The 16746-nt window shown below is 45.3% G+C and overlaps 3 protein-coding genes and 1 long non-coding RNA gene across 8 annotated transcripts in view; 1 reads left to right on the top strand and 3 right to left on the bottom strand.

Annotated features, from left to right (window-relative positions):
• CENPV (centromere protein V) overlaps nt 1–848 on the bottom strand; it is a 4965-nt gene extending 4117 nt beyond the window's left edge. The window contains exon 1 of the mRNA XM_019510959.1: nt 828–848. Coding sequence (XP_019366504.1) covers nt 828–848 — 21 coding nt within the window. The remainder of the gene's footprint in view (nt 1–827) is intronic.
• A 1347-nt stretch (nt 849–2195) lies between these two features.
• LOC109293345 lies at nt 2196–5817 on the bottom strand. Its single transcript, XR_002096302.1, has 2 exons — nt 5601–5817; nt 2196–3666 (listed from the first exon to the last, which is right to left on the bottom strand). It is a non-coding gene; the product is annotated as an uncharacterized LOC109293345 (long non-coding RNA).
• Nucleotides 5818–10903: 5086 nt separating this feature from the next.
• UBB (ubiquitin B) overlaps nt 10904–16746 on the top strand; it is a 9783-nt gene continuing 3940 nt past the window's right edge. Inside the window, exons 1-2 of one of the 2 annotated variants that reach the window (XM_019511198.1) lie at nt 10904–10922; nt 11423–12339. In XM_019511198.1, the coding sequence (XP_019366743.1) occupies nt 11429–12339 (911 nt within the window). In that variant the 5' untranslated portion in view covers nt 10904–10922; nt 11423–11428. Of the gene's footprint in view, nt 10923–11422; nt 12492–16746 lie in introns of those variants that run through there. The other variant, XM_019511199.1, reaches the window with a different exon arrangement.
• The window catches only part of LOC109293334, a 15049-nt gene continuing 11424 nt past the window's right edge, over nt 13122–16746 (bottom strand). For all 4 annotated transcript variants that reach the window (XM_019511188.1, XM_019511189.1, XM_019511190.1 and 1 more), the window contains 2 exons: nt 15410–15504; nt 13122–14419 (listed from right to left, as the gene is read on the bottom strand). In XM_019511188.1, coding sequence (XP_019366733.1) covers nt 14243–14419; nt 15410–15504 — 272 coding nt within the window. In that variant the 3' untranslated portion in view covers nt 13122–14242. The remainder of the gene's footprint in view (nt 14420–15409; nt 15505–16746) is intronic.

Here is a 16746-nt window from a genome sequence, read left to right as displayed (position 1 = left end):
GAGCCCTGCCCATGCTGCCGCGGCGCGGCGCTGCGCGCGGGCCGCCAGGCGGCGCTGCGGACACACGGCACCACCCCCCTGGGGCGCCCATTGCAGAGCTTGGCCACTCTGACTGTGAAGAAGTTCCTCCTCATGTCCAGTCTAAATCTGCTCTCTGCTAGCTTATGGCCCTTATTTCTTGTGACCCCGGGGCCCCCTGGTGAGTAGAGCCTCACCAATTCCCTTCTGCGCCCCCATGATGAATTTATAGGCAGCCACAAGGTCGCCTCTCAACCAGACCCGGACAGGTTGGACAAATGGGCAGAAAACAATAGAACGCGATTTAACAAGGAGAAATGCAAAGTGCTGCACCTAGGGTGGAAAAATGTCCAGCACACCTACCGCCTAGGAAATGACCTGCTCGGCAGCACGGAAGCGGAAAGGGATCTCGGCATCCTAGTGGGCTCCAAGATGAACACGAGAGTCGTCAGTGTGACAAAGTCATCAGCAAAGCTAACTGCACTTTATCGTGCATCGGCAGATGTGTGACAAACAGAACCAAGGAGGTGATACTTCCCCTTTGTCGGGTGCTGGTCGGACCGCAGTTGGAGTACTCTGTCCTGTTTTGGGCGCCGCACTTTAAGAGAGATGTGGATAACCTGGAGAGGGTCCAGAGAAGGGCCGCTCGTATGGTTAAGGGCCTGCAGGCCAAGCCCTACGAGGAGAGACTAAGGCACCTGGACCTCTTCAGCCTCCACCTTGAAATGCTCGGCCGCTTGGTTGAGGTTCCAGCACCGCTGGAGTCGGTGGACAGCCAGCTCCTCCTAGCTGGTGTCCGTGAGTCTCACCAGTGCAACGGTGATGAGCATCTCGGGAGCATCTTACTACACAAAAGTAAAAGCAAGACTCAGTCTTGTTGCTAGGGCTTGGCAACCCCAAAGCTAAGAGCTCCTGGGTGTGATTGGAAAGCCTCAGGACTGGCCCCCCTCCCGCCATCAGTGAGTGAGGCAGTGTGATGTGAACCCAGCCCCAAGAATGCAGGTCTCCCGTGCGGTGCTGCAGAGATGCCTCCTTTGTGTGCTGTAGCAGGATTGTCCTGAAAGGAGTCTGCCGCGGGAGCCATTGGGAGGTATCTCTGGGGGCAGACTGTGCCGAACCAGGAGGGAAGGCTGCAAATACCTGTTCCAGGCAGGCAAATACTGTGACCCCAGCTGGCAGAGTGGGATGAGGGAAACTTTTGAGTCACTTCCTGCCCTTTGGGCAGGGGGCTGGACCCAATGATCTCGCGAGGGCCCTTCCAGCCCTAACCTCTATGCAATCTATGAAAGTCAGGTAGAGGCATGACATCTCTGGTTGCTGGAATTGTGTGCACGGGTATAAAGAGCAGCTCTAAACCAGCCTGGGGAGAGGCCAAATGAGCTTTGATCCAAATCCCCTCCCTCTGTCTCCCTGCAATTCTCTACCTGCTTGCCCCACCTCCAGATTCTCACCCCATCTCCAAACTTAAAGGTGCCTGGCCTACACCCCCCAGGTCCTACGCTCCCTCCTTCCACTCAGACACACTTGCCCTTTCCCTTCACCCTGATAACCACAGCCCCTCACCTGACTCACTGTGAAAAGGGAACTGGTCACCGCCCCAAAAGTGTAATGCACAGTCACCTCCTGAGTGCTGATTCAACATGACGTTGAACGGAGGCTGGCACAAGCCTGTTTAAAGCAGGTAACACCAAGGAGTCCTGTGCAACGTGCTTCAGCGCAGGCAGACTTGCATCAGGTGATGGGTGAGGTGATTAATGGGAGCCGGATGTCTTCTCTGTGAAAATTATCCTTGCAATCCATAGCAAGAACCTCATATCCTATTTTAATGGCAGGAGTGCTATTTAGCTGGCATTACTGTTTAGGGGGCAGTTCTTTCATTTTAGTTACATGGTGGATCATGCCCTGAAGGTTCCCCAAATGCTTTAAAGCATTTGACAGGATACAGGTGACTTGTATGGATCAATTCTCTGCTTTTGAACTACAGTCATCTCTGGTTTGAAACATGGCAGCTTCTGAACAGCATATAGCAGCATTGCACACTTCAGTTAGTCCCCACCTACCCTGGGACCTGAACCCAGGTCATCACCTTTCCAGGCAACTGCACTTAAACGTGATAGTTGCCAGAAAAGGGCCATCCTGGTTTCTACGGCCAGCACAGACAGAACTTACATACTTGATCAGAAGAGTTTGCAATGTTTATTTTAAAGAAAGGCATTAAGTCTATTTAAAGTTACCAGCCTGTATTAGGGAATAGTGGCCTATAAAACCTTACTGTATTCAGCATTAGGAACTCAGCACCATCTCTGTGGTCAGAAAACATGTGCGGAGCAGGGGGAGGAGCAGTAAGAACCTAGCAATGTTCAAACTGATTTAAACCAGATTTGATAGGGAAAAATATCACTGGAGCTAACTCTCCCATGCCAATTGTTGCCTAGGAGTGGATTTGTTTTGCTGAGCTCCAAGCCCAGCTGAAAGCTCATGGTTACAACTGAAGCACTGAAAGAGGCTCCAGGGTTCACATGGCACAAACGGAAGGGATTGTAAACAGCTCCCCCGCCAGTCTGCTAATCAATATCTAGAGGGGCTACTGAAGGGTCAGGTCTGCTGGGAGTACGGTAAAGCTTGTAGGTAGTGACGAAACCGTCCCCTAAGCTGTCTGACCTGGAAAACAGCTTTGGAAAACGTATGTGACCCCACAGGGTGTGTCACCTCCTGAAAGAGTGCGCAGCAGAACCAGCACAACCACCCACACCTCTGCTCTCTGACAGGCAGCAAAGGTTACCGGCATCATGCATTCATGTTTTTTCATTCCTAACAGTAAACTACCGGTTACTAATTTATCCCAGCTGAATCACTTTGAATATACTGCACGTGGTGAAGTTTTTGGCAGGAGAGTTCTTCTCTAGCTCTCAATCAGAACTGCTCCCAGATCCACGTTAGTCATTCTTGACTTCACATTAGTCACACGCTAGTCTGGGATGAAAAGCACTAGGCCAGAGACAGCTGATGCAGTTCTGCAATGTGGCTGTGTTCACATTTAATATGGGGTGGTGGCCTGGGGCAACTGCAGGTTGGAGCATGCATTGCCCTGTCCTGTTCCAAGCAAAAGCAGTTGTATCAAATTCGCAGGAGCGCGCACAAGTTTGTCCAGTGGCTGGCCACTCCATCGCCAGAGAGGTGCTCACAGACAGCGGCAAACCTATGTAGGTGTGAGTTTACAGACCAATGGAGACCAGGGTGGAAACGGAGACCAGGGTGGAAACATGGCCTGTGATGCCTGTTAGGTTTGCTTCCAGCCCCGTCAGTATCTACTGCACAAAACAGTTTGGACAGTGCTGTGGGGAACCAAATCCTGTTCCTACCCCACCTCCAGACAGCCCAGATACAGACCCCTGTCAGAACAGAGTATTTCTGGGTTCAACTGGCAGACCGCGTGAGAGATCTGAATGTGGTCTCACCTCAGAGTGCCAGAGTGGAAACTTCTGCTCAGAGTGGGGAGGTTTGGAGTTAAAAGAGAAAAGAGTGTTCAGGAAATAGGAATGCCAAAAGGTAACATCTGGCACCCCAGACAACCTGAAGGACACAGGTTATGCTCTCAAGAAATCTAAGTCCAAGTGGCTGGTAGGTCAGTTTGGCAAAAAGCTGGGCCTGCAATGAAGGAATAAGAAGAAAATAGGGGAACCTTAGTTAGAGAATCCACTCCAAATTCCTGACCAAGATTCAGGGATAACTAGAAAAATCATCCATTCTCAGAGAATCCAGCCCCAGTTTTGCATGGAGTACTGCACAGGGACTGGGGGCATTCAGTCAAAGCTGTGTGAATAGGCAGATAAAGTGAAATTTGACTCTGCAGGGGGCCCATGCACCACATCCCAAGGGTCCTGTGTTGAATCCTAAGTATGATCGCTCTTCCTTCCTGGGTTTTTTCAGATTTTATAATCCATCAGGCTCAAAACAGTTCATAAATGGGAGGCCCATGATACCAGAGCTGTGCAGTGGTCCTGTACTTGGGGTGAATTTTATCTCCACAGCAGTCACAAGCAATAACTCAGCAGTACTCCTAGTTCATTGTCAGGCTTCAGTACACCTTAGGAGTCCTTCAGTATTCAGGGAGACCCCCCATATATGCACTGGAGGCATAGTTTCTTCTAGATCTGATGCAACCCAATGATCAGCGACTAGAAGATGTGTGTGTGTATATATATCTGACTTCTGACTGAGAGCTAGAGAAGAGCTCTCCTGCCAAAAACTTAACCACGTGCAGTATATTCAAAGTGATTCAGCTGGGATAAATTAGTAACCGGTAATTTACTGTTATGGATGAAAAAAACATGAACGCGTGATGCCGGTAACCTTTGCTATATATATATATATATTACAAAAAAAGAAAGAAAAAAACCCTTGTTTAAGCTGCAGTCCTTTGTAGGAGCCAATAACCTGATAGAGCATGCTTTTCTGAAAACAATCCAGAGAAAACCAGGGAGGAGGAAATATATTTTTCTAGTTAATGCCCTAGAGGGCACAGGGCAGAAACATATAGAAAATCAGTACATTGTCCAGTTGTCTTGCCAAAGTTCACTCTTTTGGATGGTGTGGTGTTTCAGCGGTGACGGTACAGAGTGCCTCTCTGTTCTACCTCTGCTCTGCTTGTGTAACACTGATTCAGCAGAACTCTTGTCTAGAGGTCAGCCTGCCTTTGGACTTGGTCTAGAGGGGGCTTTTTATTGGAAAAGCAATGCTGACAGTTTTGGGGGGCTTGTAGGCTAACAAGAAAAGGAGGAAGTATGGGCACTGATTTTCCCTTTCCGGTGTAGTGCTCTAGAGACCAGACTGTGTAATATAATACAGCAATAAATAATGGCAATTAGTACCATAGCTTCTGTGCACTGAAGAAAAATAACATGGCCGTAACACTTTAGGGGAGGACCAAGCTGCCCTAGTTCATGACTAACCAGGTACTATTCCACTGATGCTCTCTCTCCCCCCCTCACTTATACACCATTCCTCACTTACATTGCCCTAGGCAGACAAGGTTCTTTGGGTAAATGTGATATCTTTTATCAGACCAACTAAATAGTTGGAAAAATTGGATGGATTCAACAAAACGTGATATTTCCTCAGTTAAGGTTTCATGCCTGGATATTACAGGTCTACTTGGGTTCCCTTGTTTGTGGATTTTAGGGAGCATGTAAAAAGTGCTGGGGTTGGATGGGGGGGATCAAGTTTTGTAGTTTGTCTTGTAGGTCATATGGAAATGATTTGATGGTGTTTTTTTGTAGTTCATATGGAAATAATTTGATGGTGGTTTTGAGTTTTTAACTGAAAAGGGGAGCAGGATCTTCCTCCCGTTTTTTGTAGTAGGTGGTGTTACAGAGTTGTCTGTTGGCTTCTTTTACGTAGTCTTCACGGTTAAGGATAACTATAGCTTCTCCTTTATCTGCTGGTTTTATTACTTTACCTGTGTACTCATAAACCGTGTCTACATAGAGATTTAAAGAAAATCTCCAGCTGTCATAGCACCACTTGTAAACATTATAAGATCTTGAGTATAAAACAGCCATAGAGATTTTTATCTACATTACCTAGAGTTGCTCAAAAAAGTATGCTCAGGCACATTAAAGATGCAGCTTTTTGGTCTCACTTGCACCACAAAGTGAAACGGCTTTAAGCTGGTTGGGAGCAACACTGCAGCCAGCTCTTCTTGGTTTGTTATCAATTTTGTGATAATTTGGTGTTTTTCTTACAACTCCAACTCCTGGAACCATGCTGGTCTGTGAGAATCTCAGCTTTTCATTTAAAGAAAAAGTTTCAAGTATTAGACTTCAAAAACAGAAGAAAGCATACATGTATTATTGTTTTATAAATCTCTTTATTTTCAAGTCAAGCTCATGATATTTTGGGGTGTGACACACAATTCTTGGACTTTATGTTTTACAAGTATTTGGACAACCATAATGTACCACTGCTGCATTTGTAGTGCAGATGGAGCTGTGCTCTAGACAGAGCCTGGTAACAAAGCTACAGTTTCTGTTGGGGCATGGGTGTACTTCACCAGCACACATTAGTTTCCATCACTGTCCCTACCTGGTAGAATGCAAAGACAAAAGGCAAGGTAGTGGCACACCTTACAGACTAACTGAATCAACGTTCACGAACCACAGCTCACCTCATCAGATGCTATCTCTACCCAAAGAGATGTATGCAATTTAGGCGTAGCAAGTATGATAACAAACCAGGAACAACAGCTGATTTTCCCCTTCTGACAGAGCTCTCTGCTTTATCTGAGTTAAGGAAATGTACTGGCCTCGCTGTACATACTCAGGTCCTCTAACTGGCTGCCATTCCCTGGTGAGGTTCTATAGCCATAAATAAAACGTTCGTTTTATTTTACAGTGTCCAAGCAGAAATTATTTGCAGCTGTCAAGGCGCTGGTGTGTGTACAGGTCACGACCTGTGACTTTGTTCCAGAATGTACCTATCTGTGTGATACATTTCTTGTGACCATGAATCCCTCTTCTCTGAAAGTAGGTTTCTTTGTACTGCTGCCCAGTGACCTAGTTTTCAAACCACTACAAGAAGACGGTGTTCCCAGCTATGGCTCTGCTCTGTTCTGTTACAGTCTGTACTGTCTTTTCTCCACCTTCCAGCAACGGCCAGCTCCTGCTTGCTGTTCCTTATTCAGCTAGAACTTTTGAGGCAGCACGTGACTATTTCTGTTTTGTACAAAGAAAATGCATTCAGGTGAAGATTTAAGGACAGCCAGACTTGCCAAATCTGTTTCTCATATGGGGACATCTAGATATCTGAGGAAGCTTGGAGTTCAGGCTGAAACTCTGTCATTAACTTACCGGGGAAGCCAATTTGTTTACAGCTACAAACATAGAAACCAGACTTCAGGGAAGTTGTTCTATATTAGAACTGGATGTCGCTACCATGGAATTTGACCTACAGCATACAAAATATACAGTAAATGCAGGCTTATCAATGTCCAACCCATACGTGGTTCTCTGTCCAAAGTCCAACCAGTACTTTATCCTGGACATATCTGAGGAAACTAATTGAGCTTTTTATGTAGGACTGATTAGTCTCACCCAGGGGTCACATGCACTGTCCTTGTTGTTTTTAACCTGCAGTCTGTATTCCGTGTGGGCATGCCGAGACTTGTACTTGTTTCATGTGATGACATTTCCCTGAAGAATGAATTATTCAGCAACAGTCAACAACAAGTTATTTTAAGAGCTGCTTGTGGCAAAATCATTGAGACAGAAACCTTCATCACAGTGACATATTATTATAATCGCTTGGTTTCAATCGATAAACAGAAAACCAACAGTGTGGGAGTGGAAGCAGTATGGCTGCATTGTTTTCAGCCCTGGTTAGAAGCAAAAGCAGCAGCTCTGGTGTTTTCTGGTTTGCATGTCAGAGCATGAGAGTTGCAGACAATTCCCCCTCTTCTTTACCTTCCTGCGGAGACATTTTGCATCCCTGCTACAGCCCTGTGGATACAGGTCTCTAATGTAAGGGGATTTAAAACAAAACTAAACAAACAAAATAAAATGGTGAGAAATCAGAATAGACGCTTTAAAATGTACCTTAAAAATCAGTCCACAATTCTTTCTTTCTAATGTGGCAAACCTGAATTTTTCACCATTTCTCTGACTTCATACTGGACCCCACAGTCCCTTCCAGTGCTGCAACGTATTCCTCTGGATAGAAAATTCTCCCTTGGGACAAAACCTTCCCTAACTGGCCTGTGGCAGAGATCCAAAGAGCTCTCTGCGTGCCCTTCTCTTGTGTTGAGAAGCTGCCCAAGAGTTTCTAGAGCTTAAAAGAATTATATTTTTTGCTGACACTGCCACTTGCCAGATTCTGTACAAGGACCTTGATCCTAATTTAATTTTTTGATGTTGGATATTTAAACAAAATCAGCTTTAAAGCTCTTCTCTGCTTTTTTCACTGTGTTTGCTCTCACTTTGATGATGGGGTTTGACAAGTTTGAAAGTATATACGTGGCATGTCGTACCGGATATATCAAGCAGTTAGTCCTCTTTTGGCTCTGCATAAACAAAACCAATAAAGTACAGGAAATGGAGGAAGAAAAATCAGACAATGGGGAAAAAAACCCCAAGTGATAGAAATGTTGCTTAAATGCTGAAGTTGCCATAAATTGATGACTATAACATTTCAGGATAGTGGTTATTGCAGTTTCTCTGTGCCTTTCCTGTTGACACTGCTTTGTCTAGCTTTTCTTCCTGTGTTCTCATGCATATACAGTGTGCATGTAATTGTTTGTTTTTAATTCTATTATTATTTAGGATGGCTTCTTTTCCTTTAATTATAAACTGGAAGGGTGGAGCAAGACCTATTATATTAAGGAAACCAAATATATCTTGTTAGTTGGAGCAAAGCAGCATACACAATGTATAACTTTGTAACAATTTGTGCTGTTTGTGCCTGGGAAAGAGTCAATCCTGAAAGATTTACCCACAAGTTCATTCAAGTCCGTGGAAAGTACTAGCAGTAAATGGAACATTGCCACGTGATGGACTGTTGGATCTCACATCCCAGCTATAACAACATAACATAACATAACAGGAGTCCAAAGCTAGATCTGAAGACAGAATAAAACTCAATTAGCAGGAATACTAATTCCACATCAGCTCACTGGAGGAAGTGATTACATGACCCAAGCTCCTACTCTACAAACAGGTAAAAACCAGTTTGTAGTTCAGATGCCAGCATTAATCACTGATGGGTGTCACGAGCTCACAATAACACATTCATATTTGCAATCTGCTTAAATTGTGGAGGAAGAAAGTTCCAGGAAAGGGGCCACATGATTACAAAAACATTTGGCTCATGCTGAACATGACACTTTGGGAGGCACAGATGCTTATGCTCAGCTGACTAATTTCCAAATAATTTGATTTCCCAGCTCTTCTACACAAGCTTCTCTGGTTCCTGAACTATTCCTCACTCCTTCCCCTGCTTCACCACACAGCATAGAAACAGCAGCAGAGAATATTCCAGGACACAATAGCTGCTATTTCATGATTTTAACTAACAAGGGTGTGTGCTTTGTAGGTTGTCAGCCAAGCTCATGCTTCTCTTTTTAGCTTTCAGGTTTCTCCTACTTCTCCTACGCTCTGTCGAGTTCTGGGCAGCCCTGCGAGAGCATTCCCTAAAATTCTGGGATTGGATGCGAGGCTCACAAGTTATTGCATCGTACGTATGTGTATGGGAAAAGTGGCTTCAGGTTGAGCGTACAGTCTTTGCAAGCACATCCAGTCCTTCCCTGTCACCCACCCTCTCCCAAAAGTTGGAGTCAGTTTGCCCATTGTTACACGCACATGTAAACAGAGGGTAGATCATTTATCCATAAAAACACTGATTTTTGTTTTTTTTAAAGTGGAAACACGTGCCTACAAAACTACAGACAGAGGAGCTCTGTTAGGGGGAAATGAGGGAGTTTCTGACCCCCAAAAACTGGTCTATCACCATCATTTCGTGAAGTGGTTTCTGCTGTTCCAAAGCACAAATGGCAGTAAACCATCACTCTACAGCATACAAGGGCACCATCGCAAGATGACGCTAAATGCCGAGTGACAGTCATGTGGTCTAGGAGAGGAGTGGGAGCCTTTATTTTTCACTCCAGCTACCCTGGTTTACGTGCAGATTGGCATTAGTCTCACTCCAGTTCTGACCACCTGCACTAGCCCCTGTACATAAGCACCTCACTCTGGTTAAGGGGTGTAGGTTGCAGCTGTATTGGTCTAAGGACACAGACACACAGGGCTCTTTGGGTAAATCCGGTATCTTCTATTAGACCGACTCAAAATAGCTGAAAAAATTCTTCTTTCCAAACTTTCCAGTATAAATACCCTTCGCCGGGCCAATGGTCTGCGCTCTTCCTAGACAGAGTAATAAAGCAGCCAAAGGCCAGGAAGCCTGTCCGTTAAAATACAAACCGAGGTGGTAATTTTAGTTAAAACACAAAACAGAGCCTGGCTCGAACAGGCGGGAGTGACCTTGTGGCAGAGTAAACCAGTTTGAAAACCCCATGACACCGGACAGGCTTTGTGCCATTGGCGACATACTTGTCGGGACTGCACCTGGGTGCACATGCGCCCGGCAAGGTCAGCTCGCCACCCCTGCCCCTTGCTGCAGACACCCGCCGGTGGCATTTGGGGTGGTCGCTAACCGCCGGTTGGCACTGGCCGCTAATACCACCACAGCTGCCTACCCTCTTGCTGCCACGACAGTCTCTGAGGACACTCGTGGTTCATGCTTTGTGCTGAAGAGATATCCCCAATGCCAGCGCCACACCTCATGCCTAGGCCACAGCGGCCCAGGGGGGCTGTAAGGGGCAGTCAGGACCGTAAGTGCGTTCCCCTACACCCAGAGAGAGTTCTGCACCACAACTGCTCCCTCAGGCTTAAACAACCCCAACTCCGCGCATGCGCGCCCCTCTTCCCCTCCCCCCCGCCTGAAATCTGCCTTGGCAACAAGGCTTACCTCACTCCACACCAATCAGCGGCCAGCGCACCCCTCCCCCAACGAATCTTCCAGAGCGTCTGCTCACGTAGCCCCCAGCCCATCAACCCCCCCTGCCCGCCAATGAGCGCGGAGAACGTGTGAAGCCCCGCCCACCGCGGCAGAACCTTCCAGAACGGGCTCGTCGCAGACGTATCCCTCCGCGTCCGAGGAGCGCTGGTTGGCGGGCGGCCCCGCCCTCGGCACTACTTTGAGCGGCGGAGGTGTACGCGGAGCTGGAGGAAGGGTGGAACTGTGACGTGACGGGAAGCCGATAAATACGTGCGGGTAAGCGCCGCGTCATTAGACTTTGCTCGGACCAGCAGCCGGAGGAGGTGTTTTTCTAGTTCAGCTGTGTGGAAAAGCAAGTGGTAAGGGGCTGGGAGCGGAGCTGAAGGGGTGGGGGGGTGCTTCTCTGAGGGGACCGGGAGGCAGTTGGGGAAACCGGGCGAACATGGTGGTCGCTGCCTTTCCCCGCCGTGCGGAGGCCGATGAGTCACGGCGGTCGTTGTGACTGGCGGGGTGCGGGGGCACAAACGAGTGTTATCGGCCGGATGCTGCTGGGGGCCCTGGTGTGTGTGCGTGTGGGGGATGGGGACATGAGGAAGCTTTAGGAAAAAATGCCTCTTGAGAGAGAAAGCAGGTTTGGGGTTCAACACTAATGAAGGGTGTGGCTTGGGGGTGCTGAGGAAATTTACAAAAAAAAGGGGAGGTCAGTCCTTTATACAGAAAGAAAAAGCAGTTCTTAGGGTTTTTTCTGTATGAAAAGATATGTAAATCATGGCTGATAAGAAGGAACTACTCATTGCATAATCTGTTTTCACATTTTCTGAGTGAGCTAATGGGAAGCCTTGTGATTCTCTTGCTACAGTTCAACATGCAGATCTTTGTGAAGACCCTGACTGGCAAGACAATCACCCTGGAAGTTGAGCCCAGTGACACCATTGAGAATGTGAAGGCTAAGATCCAGGACAAAGAAGGCATTCCCCCTGACCAGCAGAGGCTGATCTTTGCTGGCAAGCAGCTGGAAGATGGCCGCACCCTGTCTGACTACAACATCCAGAAGGAATCCACCCTGCACCTGGTGCTGCGTCTCAGGGGTGGTATGCAGATCTTTGTGAAGACCCTGACTGGCAAGACCATCACCCTGGAGGTTGAGCCCAGTGACACCATTGAGAATGTGAAGGCTAAGATTCAGGACAAAGAAGGCATTCCCCCTGACCAGCAGAGGCTGATCTTTGCTGGCAAGCAGCTGGAAGATGGCCGCACCCTGTCTGACTACAACATCCAGAAGGAATCCACCCTGCACCTGGTGCTGCGTCTCAGGGGTGGTATGCAGATCTTTGTGAAGACCCTGACTGGCAAGACCATCACCCTGGAGGTTGAGCCCAGTGACACCATTGAGAATGTGAAGGCTAAGATTCAGGACAAAGAAGGCATTCCCCCTGACCAGCAGAGGCTGATCTTTGCTGGCAAGCAGCTGGAAGATGGCCGCACCCTGTCTGACTACAACATCCAGAAGGAATCCACCCTGCACCTGGTGCTGCGTCTCAGGGGTGGTATGCAGATCTTTGTGAAGACCCTGACTGGCAAGACCATCACCCTGGAGGTTGAGCCCAGTGACACCATTGAGAATGTGAAGGCTAAGATTCAGGACAAAGAAGGCATTCCCCCTGACCAGCAGAGGCTGATCTTTGCTGGCAAGCAGCTGGAAGATGGCCGCACCCTGTCTGACTACAACATCCAGAAGGAATCCACTCTGCACCTGGTGCTGCGTCTCCGGGGTGGCTGTTAGTTACTGTGAATCTTGCCCTACAAGGTTCTGCAATATTGTTTGTGTTTTGCACTGTAGTTCTTCCATGTCTTAATATTGTAAGTTAAATGCAAGCTTAAGTTACTGCTGAGGTTTGTGTCAAGCTAATAAAGATCTGTTGCAAGTGTTTTGTCGTATTGTATATTGGTAAAAATAAATGTTTATGAACAATTATTGGGAAATCAGTGTTCTCTCTCTTGGGGGGTGGGGGGCAGTGGAAAGGAGAATGGAGAAGGCAAGAAACTTGACTCATTCTTCCTTGTTTAACTGCTAGGCAAGATCCTTACTAGCAAATTTGCTATAGGCTGTCATGACTAGAGAACCAAGAGGCATCTTTAACATGCCTTTTTACATCCAAGACAGCAGAATCTGAATTTTTACTCTTAGTGCATAAAGAAGGACTGTTTGTAATAGAATGTTCCCACTGCCAAGGAAATGAAACATCTTCCTTTAGTCAGTGTCAGTAGCTTTTACTGGCTTCCATTCTTCAGGTTTGATGCATCCAACTCTAAAAATGTACTCTCTAAAAGGGCAGAGAGGATTATAGGAAAGGAAGATAAGTTGGTGGCATAGTCTACCTACAGAACACTAGCAAACCAATTTCAGTATTGCTGCTTGTTAATGCTCAACACAAATATATAGGTAGGTTTTCTGGAGGGAGTGAGGGGTGCACTCCCCCCCACCAGTAGCCGGGGGGGGGAGATGGTTGGTTAAAAGGAGCTTAATGGTTTAACTTTTCATGCCACTGGATATTTTTTAAGTATGCAAAAGAATTTGACCTCACTCTAACCTTGTACCTGGGTTCTATATCAAAGATTCATAGTACTTTGAGTTACTTAAAGTCCTTCCCATAAAAACTCTCTCATATAATTACAGGAGAGCTGCAGGTTAGGTTGGGCCAGTGGGTTATCACCTGTTACGCATAATATTTCAAATTCTGGCCATTAGTCAAAGCCTGGGTGAGGCTGAAGGATTAGTTGAAATGAAGCTTTCACATGTTAGATTTTATCATATTTCATGAGTGGCTTGCTTGAAGATAACATGCCTTGAACATTATTCTATAGATTTAAATGGAGTATTCCAAGATCAGCCCTTAGGCTTGTGAGGGATGTGGAAAAAATCAGCTTATAACAAATATAGCTTGGGTATCAGAAAAACTACTGGCAGTGCTTGCATCTATGCTAGAGGCCTAGTTGTCATATTGCTGCCATTCTTAAAGCAGCTGCATAACCCTAGAGTGCAGGCAGCCTGAGTACACTGTCTTCTAAAATGTCAGTTTCCTTATTGGAACCAGCAGTTCTAATTACTTGCTGTGTCTGGTAGGAAGGTTTACTTGTTACAGGAATAGTATAATACACCACCAGAGCCACACACACACAATCTTTTGCATTTATAGTATTTAATAAAACCTGAATTAATATTCCCTGCTCTTGTACCTGATTTACTGTGTGGACCTGGTCTGACCTCTTTACCATCTCGGCCCTGTAAGTAGAACGGGAATGATGTATTTCCTTGTTAAAGCTTTTTGATAACCTATTGGTGAAAAATACTATGCAACAGCTAAGCATTATGATGCAACTGTTTTACTATGTTCATAACAGTATTAGCTAAAATGGCTACATTGGTAGGAGATTCCTGTCAAAAAGCCTATGTCTGCAGCTTCTGTTAGGTCTTGAAAATTACATACACAAAGTTACAAGGAACTGAAAATGGTTTTACAATAGCAGGCACCAGATGACCAGAGCCACCAACCCACCCCCTAAATAAATGATTAATTATCTTTAGAGCCCACCAGTATGGTACAATGAATTAGCAGACTGAAATGCAACTATGAATGTTCTGGGATTTGTTGTAACCCTTAAATTTCAAGTACTTGTGTCATGTATAGGTAACGGAGTCTGGTAACATCCCTTTTCCTACTGCAAGCTGGGCTTTGTGACGGGCCTCTGCATTTCTTCTGATAGCTCCAGTTAACTTCTTCTTCAGTTCCTTCCTTCTGGGGTCTGGAATCTTTTCTATATCTTCTCTGCTTATCTGGGGACCAAATACTTCAATCTGTTAAAAAGGCGGGGGAAGAAGAAAACAGTTCCTATGTTAGAGATGGTATTGTTTTCTTAGTACATTGCACCAAATTGAAAATGACACCTGCAAGGAGTTGCATAGTGAAACAGCCTTGATATGTGTGAGATTTGTTACTACCTGTAATTGCTCCAAAATATACATTTAAAATTTTGATAGTAGTATGGTTCTTAACCATGTTCTTAAAAGTAGCAGCCCCATCTCCTCTTGTACATTAATGGCCCTGTTGGTTTAAATGGAATTGATTCTCATTAACTCTTCCTTCAATCATTATTCCCATAATGCAAAATTGTTGAAGTACTAGTAACATGGAAAGTTAAAGCAACCTTACACTGTTACTTTGCTGGATGAACCTTCATGTGGTCCACTTTCTTGGTATCAGTGTCTATGTTTTACTTCCTTTCCACTGTGGTATTTACACTGCATTTTCCTTAAATCTGTTTTGAAACCTTTGTTAGTCCTTCCCTGCAGTCCCCAGATGGTCAGTCCATCCTCTGTAGGACAGCCCACTTAAACTCTTTCAGGACTCATTTACTCAGTGGGTTTCTCTGCACATGTAAATTGCCCAAGTTTCACTTAAAAATTATCTAGTTAAAACTTTGTTAATACCTGCATGGGGGCAATTATATGGGGTTAGAAATGCTCATGCTGGTTTAGTTTGCACCTGTGAATTTACAGGTGCAAGTTAAAGCCCTGGAAATCAGGTTGAAACTGATTTTTAAAAGTCCTAAGTATTAAATAGATTTTGCAAAATCAGTTTTAAAACCCCCTTGAGTTAAACAGGTGTAACTCTTGAACAGACGGGGTGTGAGTGACATGATACAATTATTGAAAGGCTGCATCACTTTATCTTTTGCAGAAGTCATGTATGAAACAATGTGAAAGCAGCGTTCTTCATTGCTGCAATGAACCTACACCCCAATGGCTCTAAGAGGAGAGAGAATGGGAAGTAAGCATCTGAAATACCTCTGCATTCTTGCAATCCTGGCTGTAGTTCCAAAGGTGTTCTCTGGTAGCTGCATTCAGAGAGCCTTGCTCGGCTGCATTATGTCCATTAACAACTGAAAGTTGAAAACAAGCTGCTGTTAGATGCTGGGCAAACTTAGATAGCAAACTTTTGAACAATTTTAAATTACACTTACGAAATATAAGTGCATGTTTGACAAACTATTTGGTACTGGTCCTTTTAAACTAGACAAGATGTCATAACCACTAAGAAACTACCAATAATAAGTAATTGGAAAATATTCTCATAGCATGTCTGCAATTGCCTTTGGTTAATCGCATGTATGCCTGGCTATCTCCCCTTGGAATCAGTTTCTTTAAGTCAAGTCAGTCCCAAGGCTGCTGTGACCGTAAGGGCATCTTAGATGCTGTGACAACCCTCATAGGTTGGTTGAGTTGCTTTGCATCACTGGTGATTCTTCTGGCAGAGTGACTTGGTGGTGCCCATCTCCTCTCCAGGTATGGGTGGTCGTTGGCTCTTAGGGAGCTCATCTGCCCTTTGACAGGTCTTGTTTTCAGTCCTGCCAGGTGTCCACACACCCTTCTCACCCAGGCTAGCCTAGGTGGGGGTGCTGGTTTAGCTGCCAACAGCCTGACCGTGCAACAGGCTGTATGGTTTACCTGGTACCAGACAGCTGACCAAAAGAGGCCTGACTTGACAAGGAGGGGGGTTAGGTTCTTAGAAGCAATTTCAACCTTAGCCACAGGATGGCACTATTGCTACACAAGTGCTACTTTATACAAAAAAAACTACCTCTGGTGTTTGTTTTGTTCACTGTTTGCTTTTTCATCGCTCAACAGGATGTAAATATACAGACAAAAAGGGTAATTCAAGGAAAAAAAATAATTTGGAAAAGTAATTTTTCTCTCAGTGTGATGATATTAATGGTTCCTACTTCAGAGACACTGCTGGGAAAGGAGAACTTGAGGAAGTGCTATTTTGGACAACCAGGGGTCTTTTTTTTCTTTTATAAACCCTTCCCCTGGTTAGCCTGTCAGAAATCAACACAACTATAAGAGCAAAGATATCTCCAGGTAGCCTTTTTTGGTCTTTGTACTATAGTAACCTGATTATTCGTATGACAATAGAAGCATATATGTAGATTAAAGATAGACAGTAGATACCCAAATTAGGAGTGGATTGACCCTGAAAACTACAAATTATGGAGCCTTTAGAGACCACAATGTAATGCTGGTATTAGATGGAACTCTGTAATTTTAAAGGATTGGGCCCCATCCTGACATGAAAATATAATTACTAATAACTGTTTCTTTAAAAAAAAAAAAAAAAAAAAAAA

Source organism: Gavialis gangeticus, unplaced genomic scaffold (assembly GCF_001723915.1).
Source record: "Gavialis gangeticus isolate Ggan-Ray unplaced genomic scaffold, GavGan_comp1, whole genome shotgun sequence".
Classification (NCBI taxonomy): domain Eukaryota; kingdom Metazoa; phylum Chordata; order Crocodylia; family Gavialidae; genus Gavialis; species Gavialis gangeticus.
Note: the sequence above shows the minus strand (reverse complement) of the source record. Positions and strands in the feature narration are given on the sequence as shown.